Source organism: Gopherus evgoodei, chromosome 3 (assembly GCF_007399415.2).
Source record: "Gopherus evgoodei ecotype Sinaloan lineage chromosome 3, rGopEvg1_v1.p, whole genome shotgun sequence".
NCBI lineage: Eukaryota > Metazoa > Chordata > Testudines > Testudinidae > Gopherus > Gopherus evgoodei.
Window position 1 is genome coordinate 41038904 of NC_044324.1, and position 12198 is coordinate 41051101.

The 12198-nt window shown below is 37.3% G+C and overlaps 1 protein-coding gene across 7 annotated transcripts in view; it reads left to right on the forward strand.

Annotated features, from left to right (window-relative positions):
- Positions 1 to 12198, forward strand: part of KIDINS220 (kinase D interacting substrate 220) — a 158134-nt gene that overhangs the window by 25902 nt on the left and 120034 nt on the right. For all 7 annotated transcript variants that reach the window (XM_030555473.1, XM_030555467.1, XM_030555466.1 and 4 more), the window contains 5 exons: positions 901 to 999; positions 2156 to 2257; positions 5636 to 5734; positions 7945 to 8142; positions 11617 to 11715. In XM_030555473.1, coding sequence (XP_030411333.1) covers positions 901 to 999; positions 2156 to 2257; positions 5636 to 5734; positions 7945 to 8142; positions 11617 to 11715 — 597 coding nt within the window. The remainder of the gene's footprint in view (positions 1 to 900; positions 1000 to 2155; positions 2258 to 5635; positions 5735 to 7944; positions 8143 to 11616; positions 11716 to 12198) is intronic.

The window sequence follows — 12198 nt, forward strand, 5'->3', positions numbered from 1 at the left end:
TGTATAACTGGCACGCAAAACCTTAAATTAGAGTGAATAAATGAAGACTTGGCACACCACTTCTGAAAGGTTGCCAACCCCTGGTATAATATATAATATAAGCCCACATGCCCCAACCCTGCTCTCTGGCAGGAGTGCCGGGTGGTTGGAGCGGGTCAAGCCCTCATGCCCTGAACCCACTCCCTGGCTGGAATGCCTGGTGGGTGGAGTGGGGCAAACTCCCATGCCCCAACCCCTGGTCCCCGGCAGGAGCACCGGGCGGGTGGAGCGTGGGAGCCAAACAAAGTTTTATAAGGGAACATTGCAAGACTTCAAAGGACTATGTTCTCTAATAGGTCAGCGACCTAATAACGAAACAACGTTAACCAGTACAAAGTTAAGTCAGGAGCTACTGTATGCTTTTTCTTTATGGAACTATGCACATTCAAGTGGCAAGCCTTGCTCTTGAACTCTGTCTGTTTAGTTTTATTGAACAGTGAATCCAAATTTGTCCATGGGTTTCCCAATAACTTTTATTCAACTGTAATATTGGCAGGTTTGTCCACCTTCATTTGAGTCATTATGGAAGCACCTTATTCAAACTAAATTCTGCAGTGCTTTTTTTTTTTTTTTTTTTGGTCTGTGATTTTGTCTGCAGCAAGTTTGATAAAATCATTTAGAAGTGCATTTTCCTTCCTCCTCCCCATCTCCCGCCCTAAGTTCTATATGTTGCAGCAAAAAGAACTTTAACTTAAAATTTTACATTTGAATTTTTAGACTAGTAAGATGGCAACATTTGTCACTATTGCTTGTGATAGGCTCATAAATAGGAGTCTAAGAGCAAGTGTGCAATAGAAGAAAATGCATAAATATAGGTTTTAAATAAATCTCTCTAATATTTTTCTCTATTGTATTTTACAGGGAGGGTGGACAGCCCTTATGTGGGCATCATATAAAGGTTGCACTAAAGTAGCTGAGCTGCTTCTTCAGAAAGGAGCAAACCCAAACGTCACTGGGCAGGTAAGGTTTGATCTTTGAGAGGAAAAAGAACCGTCAAAAACCTGAATTGTGTAGTAGTATTATCTTGCAAAGAACAATGACTTATATAACATTTTATACTGCATATCATGGCAATAAAGTGGTAATGTTGTGATTTAGTATCACAGCAATTATTGTTTATTAGAGCAGATGATTTTATAGATTTCAGTAAGGTTGACATCGGTAATATATTAAGATAGTGACAGTAATTTCTATGTATAGTAAGCTATGTACAGTAGAAGGAGAATTCTGTTCAGTTTTAATTACTGTATATACACATTATAAGCTGAATATTTTTGGTAAAAAATTGATGCATCGAAGAGCAGGGATCAGCTTATAAATGTCCTCTTGTTTACCTGGAGCGTTCATAGGCACAGAGCCCCTCAGCTCCCTGTGGCTGCGGTTTGCTGTTCCCAGCCAGTGGGAGCTGAGGGGGCACCATGCCTGTGACCACTCCAGGTAAACAAAACATCCCGGCCCACAGGCCACTTACCCTAATGGGTCAGGAGCCAAAGTTTGCCAACCCCTGAAATATAGGGTCAGTTTATGAAAGGGTCACACAGTTTTTGCTATTTTTACCTAACCATCTTGGGAAGTTGGCTTATAAACGAACGGGCTAATGAATGAGTATATACGGTACTTTATTTTTAGAAATCAATAATTTAATAAACATTCATATAATTAAGAGTAGTAACATCTCTTGTTTTAATTATTTCTTGGTAGCTAACAAATAGTCTGGGTTGTAATTGTGTCATATATACAGATACTCCTGAGAAAACTAGTCATGATACTGAAGCTTGAAGCTTATATAAATTTGTTATATGTACGTCATGTTTTTTTAGGATGTTTGTCGTTACAACTGTGTAAATAGTGAGGTATTAGGATATGATCTTTTAAAATCCTTGTTAAGAGTAACTGTGTCCAAACAATACATGACTTGTCTACTACTGACCCATTTAATTGTCAAAAGTTACTGAAGTATGATCAGTAGATAACTTTATATGTTTTTCTTTTCATGTTTTATGAAGTCTGAGGCATTCTGATAGATATTAATGTATAAATAAAAAAACAAGGAGAGTTAGAAATATGTTTTTGTTTCATGTGGCTTAGTTTTTATATTGTTGTTTTCTGATCCAAGCAATATAGCATTTATCCAATCATTTGGGCAGCAGGACGTGGTCATTCAGATATCGTACATCTCTTGCTGCAACATGGAGCTAAAGTCAACTGCTCTGATAAAGTAAGCTTTGATGTTTGTTTAGCATTTTTATATTATTACAGAATTGTTTGTACGGCCTAGGAAAGAGTGTCAAACATCCAGGAAATTATCTAGCATATAATATCCAGAATTTCTCCTCTTCATTAAGCATTTCATTTATGCAAGAATTTCAAAATTTTTACACTACTTCCTGACTAAAACATCTGTCACTAATTCTGAAAAATTAGCCTAAATTACATTTTTTCCTCACATGGTTAAAATCTCTGTGGTATAGACCAAACATCTTTTGCAAATCTTCTTGCTTCATAGTATATAACAGTTTACAGTGAGTAATATACTAAATATAATATCAAAATATTGCACTGAACATTGATTACCTTAAATCCTGTTTTTTTTGTCCTTTTATTTCTATAGCTTTTGGAAATGGTGCTAACGTCACTTGGCTACATATATAATTCTGACATCTAGAAGCTTGTGAGAAAGGAGTTAAAACTGCAAGCGTTTAAAATGTGGTAACTTCAGTTTGTGAAGTCTAGCTTTCTGACCAGTTAGTTGATCACTGTTCCAAAGCTAATAACTTCTTAAAACACAGCTTCAGACTAAATAAATAAGCTTAATAGGCCAGGCAAGAGAATACCACCTCCATCTTACTGCTTTCACAAAGAAGTTGGATCACCTAATAAAGATGAGATCATAAAAATATTAAAAATTAATATTACTTCATTGGAAGGTTTAGCTGAAATATTCAGAAGGAGAAATGGATGACAAAATTAATTTTTTTTAATTCAAAGTTACTTCCTGGACAGTTAAATATTCTTCGGATTATTTTATAAATTCCAGTTCCAAGGCGTGAGTCAGGTACGATAAAGAAAATGCAGACTGATGACACTTTACCAAAGGATGAAAATGGAAGTAAATTACTAAGTACTGAATTTTGAAACACACATTTATTTCATTTTCAATTTTGCAAACTAGCAGGTCATTTAAAAAACCGCCAACAACGTAATATTTTAACATTCTATATTGTTTTTATCATTGCCTTGAATAACAATACAGCATCAAGCATTGCTTATTCTTTTAATCCCCTTCTTTTTCTTATCTTAAGGGACATATTATTTATTAGGGAAGTTTACTTTTGAAATTTGGGTTGTTAAGTTTAAGTCCTTTCCTCATACAAGCTCATTACACTTCCCTCTGTAAAAATTTATTAGATTGCTAGTCAGTTTCCTTTTATAAACAGCTGCTATAAAGTGACCCCTCTGTGGTGCTCTGGATGTCTCTGTCTATAAACAGATCATACAGCTCTTCATAGAGCAAAATAATTTAAAAAAAAATGGCATGTCTGAAAATTGCGTGTCTGAAAATACCTCTCAGGTTGATCTTTCAAACAATCTTTTCCCAGCTGAAACTGGTAGTTATTAATTATAGGATTTTGTTCCTTGTATTAATTAAGAAACTTTCAAAGAACAGCGACACAGGAATTCCTACAAAATATATCTTTATTTCTGATATTTAAAGGCTGCCTTTCATAAAATCTTGGTGCTTATACACACTGATTAATACAAAAATTATCCAAACACAGTTCTCAATCAGAGTTTAAATTATTACCTGAACTGTTGTTTTCAACCAACCCCTTCATAAAATGCCTAACAAATTTAGATGCATGTTGAAGCATATTCTGAAATTTTGGGAGTGGGGAGTAGGGAGGAGGAATTGAATTAGTCAAGGATCCCCCCCGCCCTGCCAAAAAGTCTTACCACAAGCTGTCTCTCTTATTTCAAATGCAGGGGACTAAAAGATCATTGCCTAAGCTTACTACACTAGCAGCAATATTACATGGGGAGAGAGGTGGTCTCTCAAATGAGAGAGACTGAAATCATTTAGGCCCTGATCCAACAAATGCCTTAAACACATACTTAACTTTTAGCATGAGAATATTCCCACTGAAGTCAGTGGGTCTACTATTCATATGATTTAAAGTAAAGCATATGCTTAGTTACTTTGCTGGATTGAGGCCTTGTGACTTTATAAATCAAATGCTGCACCTCAAAGTCCTTCGGAAATTAATACACAGCTATTGCAGACTGTCAAAATCTTATTGAAACTTTTGACCAATCCAGAATGCTTGTCCAGTCCTCCATAGTCTCCTAACGTTTATGTACTATCTTGGCGCTTGCACTGCATCTTCCCCTGATCCATCCAAAATGCACTGATCACCACTTTGTGTCCCTCCCTGTTTCCCTCCTGCCCCCGGTAAACCCCCTTGTGAACTGCTGTACGTTTAAATTTCTTGACGTTATAGCCCCATTTGCTTACATTGTGGGTCTTGTCTTCCCCTGTTCTATCTTTCTACCAGTGATTTTTAGCATCGCTGTGCTGTTAATTTCCTTCTCCAGCTCTCACCTCCATGAATTTTTACATATTGCCTCCTATCCAGGGAATAACCCAGTGTATGCTAAGATACCAGTGTCTTCTCAAAACTTTTCCATAAAAGTCTACTCCTATGATATGCATCTGTTATGATTATGAGGAGTGTATCTATTTTTATACTGTAAAATAATTGGGGAAAGCAAGGCTTGTCTTTATTTTTGTGTATTTTATAGTGCAGAGCACACTGTGCTAGACAATATAGGACAGAGATGGGCAAACTTTTTGGCCCGAGTGCCACATTCAAAATTGTATGGAGGGCTGTGTGCCTCCCGAAACAGCCTGGCCTCTGACCCCTCTCGCTTCCCACCCCCTGACTGCGCCCCTCAGTTCCCCATACCCATCCAACCCCCCGCTACTCCTTGTCCCCTAACCACCCACTCCTGGGACCCCTGCCCCTAACCACCTCGAGACCTTACTCCCATCCAACCCCCCTGCTCCCAGTCACCTGACTGCTCTGACCCCTATCCACACCCTCACCCCTTGACAGGCCCCCCAGGACCCCATGCCTATCAAACCCTTCCTGTTCCCTGATCCCTCTCCACACCCCTGCTCCATGACTATCTCTTCCCCACTCCCTGGGACTCCCAAGGTTATCCAACCTCCGCTCCATCCAACTGCCCCCTGCTCTCTGTCCCCTGACTGCTACCCCTTATCCAACACTCCTGGCCCTGGCCCCCTTACCATGCTGCTCAGAGCAGCATGTCTGGCAGCTGTGCCACCGAGCCAGAGACGCCGCTGTGCTGCTCGGCAGGAGTATGCAACTCTGCTGCCCAGAGTGCTGCCCGCCCAGCTGTGTGGCTGTGGGGGAGGGGCCGGGCCTAGGTAGGACGGTCTCGTGGGCCGAATGTGGCCCACAGGCTGTAGTTTGCCCACCTCTGATGTAGGACACTAGTCCATTCTTGACATTAAATACAGCAACTCAATTTGAAAGAACATAGTAATAAGTTCTGTGGTTTATTTTGTTTATAGTATGGAACCACACCATTGATTTGGGCTGCTAGGAAGGGTCATTTGGAATGTGTGAAATATTTGCTGCAGATGGGCGCTGATGTTGATCAAGAAGGGGCTGTAAGTAACTAATTTTGTTTTCCATGGTAAGATGTGTCCACATCTCTTGTTTCCAGTATAAACAGATTTACATTTCCAATGTGCAAAAATAAAACACAACTAAATGTTGACAATGAAGAAAATGCAATTTATTGGTCTTGATCAGTGTGTGGTTATTTTTTAAGATCTAATCAAAAAGGCATATAAGAAAACAAACTGTCAGCTTTTTATGACTATGGATTTTGTACTTTTAGGTGTGACATTGCTATATAATTTTTTAAACTATGAATTTTAAGTTTAACAGATACATTACAGAAGTAGTGGGAAAACAATAGCACACGTTTTATTTCTTTGGATTTATACAACAATGAAAAGGAACATCTGTGCTATGTTTTATGAGTCACAACTTAATAGATTGTCAGTTGCTATTTTTAGAGATTTAACTATTGTGTCAAAACTCTCTGATAAGCAGAATGTTGGTGAGCCAAGCACCTATCACATGGTGCTATTTGAATAATAAATCATATATAAAAGTTGGTGTGGCTCTTCGTGTTTTCCAGATAATATTTAAAACGTATTGCTTTAGTTGCCTATTTTGCCTTATAACTGAAAGGCTGTTTCTATTTCTAAATTTTTATTGAAGACTATTCAATATTTGAATTGAAAATAATGTAGTTAGTTCATTTAGAAAGATGACATCTCTGCACAAAATGTTCAGTAAAAATTCCATAAGAACACGTAGTACTTATATTAAATACATATGGCAGCAGCCTTTCTCAGTCTTTAGTCCTGCAAAGGAGACATGCAGGCAAACCCCTACATCTGAGCAGCTCTCTTTACAGGATCGGTGCCTAATATGATAGAATAACCTGACAGTCCCCAAGAATTCATGTAAACGAATTGCATCCTGAATTCAGATACACTGTTACACTTTGATAAAGAGAAATGTTGAATCTGAGTGTAGTAGGGTACTCTCTCAATATGTGCTATATGTTGATGCATGGGTACTGAAATAATAGTCAAGCCCTAAACTAGTAAAAACAGGAATTCTATTTGGCTTCACAACACATGGATCTTTGATGAAAATGAATATTTAAATTGCTCTAATTATACAGGTTAAAGTGAGTGCTGCAAATAACCCTACCAAAAAAAAAAAAACCAACAAAAAAAATCACACACCCCCCCCCAACAAAAAAAAAAATCCTTTCAGCATTCTTCTTACCTAGGGGTCAGCAACCTTTCAGAAGTGGCGTGTCAAGTCTTCATTTATTCACTCTAATTTAAGGTTTCATGTACCAGTAATACATTTTAATATTTTTAAGGTCTCTTCCTATAAGTCTATAACATATAACTAAACTATTGTTGTATGTAGAGTAAATAAGGTTTTAAAAATGTTTAAGAAGCTTCGTTTAAAATTAAATTAAAATGTAGAGCCCCCCGGACTGGTGGCCAGGACCTGGGCAGTGTGAGTGCCACTGAAAATCAGCTCGCGTGCCACCTTTGGCACACGTGCCATAGGTTGCCTACCCATGTTCTTTCCATTTAAACATTTCATATCACTTACGTTTAGTTTGTGATAGTCTCACTCTGAGAAGTAGTGGAAATACTCCTTAAATAATCCCATTGAAATTAATGAGACTGCTCAAGAAGAAACATACTACTGTAATGTAAGGACGTTACAGCATAGTCACTAGTGAGAACTTTGCTATCGTATTAACATTTCATTCTAGTTAACTCTTCAGATGGTTGGAGGAGGGACAGTGGAGGGTAATATTCTCACTTCAAAGTGAGCAATAAAATATAGTTTGTGTTCTGGGTGTTTGTGTAATATGTAAACAAATTAAAACAGTGGTTCTAATTTATTTTTCTGAAATGGAATTGGCATTTTTAGTGCACTGATGAACTGATATTATTTTCATAATACTGCAGAAAGATTGTACAGTTCATATTGTTTTCAGAAGTTATGATAAATTGCTTTAGGTTTGAGTGCTTGCATTTAGAAAGCTCTTCGAGATAGTGCCTGTTTGTTTATTTTTAAAATTTATAAAGTACATACTACCATATATGGTACATTTAATAAAAATCTATACTAACATTTGAATGCTTGAGAAAGTATTTGATACTTTCATGAGAAATCTTTCATTCTTCTTTAGATTGCAGTATTCAGGTATTGTAATTATTTGTATTCCTTATTTAGGGTGTAATAATTTTTTTTTATTTTTTTTTTTTAGAACTCTATGACTGCACTTATTGTGGCAGTAAAAGGTGGTTACACCGACTCAGTGAAGGAAATTCTGAAAAGGAACCCAAATGTAAATTTAACAGATAAAGATGGAAATACAGCTTTGATGATTGCATCAAAAGAAGGGCATACTGAAATTGTGCAGGATCTACTTGATGCAGGAACTTATGTGAACATTCCTGATAGGGTTAGTAAGTTTTCTGATGATAAACTTGGTGTCAAACCTATTATTGATATTAGCCTGTGTAACTTTATTCCAGTGTATAGTGGTGTGATTAATTCATATATACTAAATATTTTCATGTGTATTTTTTAACTTTCTGCCACTAGGCAGCAGACTTTTGTATTACCATTTTAGGTCAGCCAGGGGCCACATGCTTGATAGGAAAAAAAAGATGCTTTTTATATAGAGCTAAAGAAAGTCTAACATTCTTCTGGCATTACAAATCTCCACTAACGTATAGGTGGACTAATGTCACCTCTTCAGCAGGCCTTTTTCCAGCTCCTTTGGTTTATAAGTCATGAAATCCATTCAGGACCTGAGTTAACACAGTATTGCAATACCCTGTGGGAACATCCACTTGAGTTTCTTAACAGATGTTCTTTTTTGTTTTTTGATGTCATTCTAAAAGATATGCTGTATGTCAACCATAATATATTGAACTCAGGATTCGTTTATTGGGTGGTGAAGAATAATACCCTCCCTTGCTCGAATTACTGATTGATATTCTATGGTTTTTGTTATTCAGGAAATCAGAATAAGCAATCAGGGTTGTCCCTTCTAGCATTAGTATTAATTAAATAAATACTGTTGCCCAGAAAGTCAGTTTCTTTGCATTTTCAATGCCTTTTTTACTTTTAATAGAGATCAAAATTTTTTTTCCCGACACAGCAGGTGCTTAGAAAAATATAGTGGGTCTGGAGGCACTTTTTAATAGTTTCTAAAGTGTTTGTAGCACTGTCAAGTTACAAGGTAGTGGAACTTGGTCATGTCATTCTAGATTGGCATCTTGCTTTTTCTCTCTTCAGTGGTGATAGAAATTTAGCAGCCAATACTTCACAAGCTGTCATTGGAATCAAAATGCTAAGCATACTTTTCTAGGTCTAAAACAAAGGACATTGGCTCCATTTGAGTTCATAAGCCAAATTTTTTTAGTAAAAAAGGGAAGCACCACAGAAGGGGGTCAGCTTATGAACGGATATAGAGAGGGAAAGGTGGGACTCATCCCCTCTCCCCAGCAGAAGGGGCAAGGAGAGGCAGCACAGCCACCAGAGACAGAAGGGAAAAGGCAGGGCCAGAATGTCTCTGCTTCTAGCCATGCTGCTCTCCCCCAGCCTGCAAAGCAGCTGCAGCTCCGGGTCTGGCAGACTGCAGCTGTGCTGCTCAGCCCCACCCCCCAGAGCAGGCTGTGGCCATGCTGTCCGCCCCGCTGGAGCACGCTGCGGCCCTGCTGCCCGGCCCAGCCTGCCACCAGATCAGAGACATCCTCCCCTGGCCCTCCCCAGATAAGGTGGGAAGGGATGGGATGGGGAGTATGGGGGTCCCGGGCTAGCGGTGGGGTCATATGGGGGGTGGTCACAGGAGTTACTCCCCCGACTCCCATCTCCCCCCCCCCCCCAAAAAAAAAAAATAATTTCCCCACCAGTTTCTGTCCCGGCTGATTAGGGTAAGCAGCTAGCACGCTGGGACACTTTGTTTACTTAGGTTTACCTCTGTGCCTGCAGACGCTTGAGGTAAACAAACCATCTCAGCCTGCCAGCGGCTTATCCTGATGGCCCGGGAGCCAAAGTTTGCAGACCCCCGAATTATAGGGTTGGCTTATGAACAGGTTATAAAAAATTTCCATTTTTACTTATCCATCTTAGAGGGGCAGGGGGTTAGCTTATAAACAAACTGGCTTATGAGTATATACGGTAGGTAAAACTGATGCATAAAAATGCTAGGAATCATTTTACGGCAGCAAGTAATGATAATGAATTATATCTATGCTACTATCTCTTGTGACTCCACTGCGCTAGTGTTTTTTTTGATAGCAGAGGCTTAAATCATATTGAAAGTCATTGGCGGAGGCTGTGGGAGGCGGGGGAAGATAGTAATCAGAATGCGGTTAATGTAAGGTCTGATATCTTTGAGCTTGACAGAATTAGTAGGGATTGATGTATACCATTAAACAGCTAAGATTTTGTTCTGCTAAATACTAATGCATAATATATTTGGCTCAGTGACAAGAACTCCCAGCGGTTGTTGCCAGAGTTCAAAAAGTATATATTTTTGCCACTAATGGTTTCCACACTTTTATATATCCACTTCATAAACTCCTAAACAGTTTTGTACTAAACTGCAGAGTGTCTGGCATATGTGGCATGAAAAATTATTGGTCTTACAGAAATAAAGGTTAAAATACTTAATACTCTCACCTTCTGTTACGCACCGGATAGATAGTGACTTCTAATTGGAGTGGATTGGAATTCCTCATTTTTAAATTTTCTGATTTGGGTCCCAATGTATGAGGTATAGTGTTGGTTGAATAATTATTTCACAGTTCCAAAGGATACTTAATCTTATATGCTCTCCCATCTCCCCCCCTCCCCTTTTTCCTTTTTGTTACAAATTTAGGACCACTACTCATTGTGACAAAAAAGAAAAGAAAAAAGAAAATTTTGAGATAGAATAATCTATTTTGATTACGGTTGTCGCTGCAAATAAAAACAGTGTTACATAGAGGGATTTAAAATAATGAATAGCAGTAGCAATAGCACCCATTTTGACTTGTATCATTTAAGTTTAGAATTTTGCTACCCGGGAGGGGATGTTACTGAAATTCAGGTCCTTAGACTGCTTATACAAAATGGTGATTAAGTTGAGTTTTACTTGTTCATTTGCTGATGACATTTATTTTCTCTTTCACTATGGAAAAAAATTAAATCATATCAGTTCATGGCTTCATTTTTTTGTATGCTATAACAATTACTAGTTATGTGAATTGAGAGGTATTAAATAAAATTTTAAATTGGATTTTAGGCCTTATTCTTCAGATAGTATACCCATATAATTCCAATGACTTCTGTGAAGTTACTTCTTTTTTTATGTTGGAGTAACTGAGACTAGAATCAGCGCCTTGCATACAGCATTTTATGTATCAAAAGAGAAGACCTCAGTATAAAAAAAAAAAAAATTGCTCTATGAAGAAAAATCACAAATTCCTGAAGGACTTCAAAATGACTTTTCTGTAGACTACCTATGAATTAACACAGACTTAAGCAAGAAAAATTTATCTTTTCCCATATTTATTTTTTCTTGTTCTTTCTATGTTTGCTTTATTTTAAGATTTGGTCCCTCAAATTGTAATCTTGCACATGATTATGTTTTACTTCAAAAGCTTAATGTCTGACCTTTTTGCAATTTAAATACTTGTTGAAAAACGGAAGTCTTTTCTACTGTCTGAGTATTCTTTACCAGTGTAAACTACTAATAGGTAATCTGAACTTCATTATATAAAGTTTTAGTAAAAATTGACATGATTTATATGTTCGTAGGCTATAATTTGTCATCTAATGTGATTTTCAGGCAAAATATGTTTTCTTTTTGGTAAATCATTATAATCAAATGAGGGAAGATTAACCTATTGTTCCTGTTTTCTATCATTTAATTTATTTTCAGAGTGGAGACACTGTGTTGATAGGGGCTGTTAGAGGAGGTCATGTTGAAATTGTGAGGGCCCTGCTACATAAATATGCTGATATAGACATTAGAGGTCAGGTAAGTACAATGGTGTTGATTTATTTATGTCCCTTAGGTGGAATGTGAAGTTGAGAATTGTACAGTTTCCTGAAAAATATGACTTGAAAAATTTGTCCATAATCTACCAGCCAGAGGACAAAGTCTACTAACTAGTATGAAGAAAGAAATATCTCTTCTGACACTGCTCTTGGAGTTTGAAGGAATAAATCTTATATGCTGTATTTAATAAAATATATTGTCAACCAACTTTTTACTTGTAATTACTTAGCAGAAAAAATATTTATTGAATATATTTGATGCATTTTACCAGTATTCCGTAATATATTTGCTGAATAAATTATATTAAATATTTTTCAGTGAATTTCACCAATATATTTGTTGTTAGTACTATTTGACCAGGCCTACTCACAACATCTTTCTTGTTTTTGTTAGAACTTCTTTCCCTTCCTGGTTTACCTCCACCTCTTTTTTTTTCTTTTTCTTTTAATACTTTGCATTATC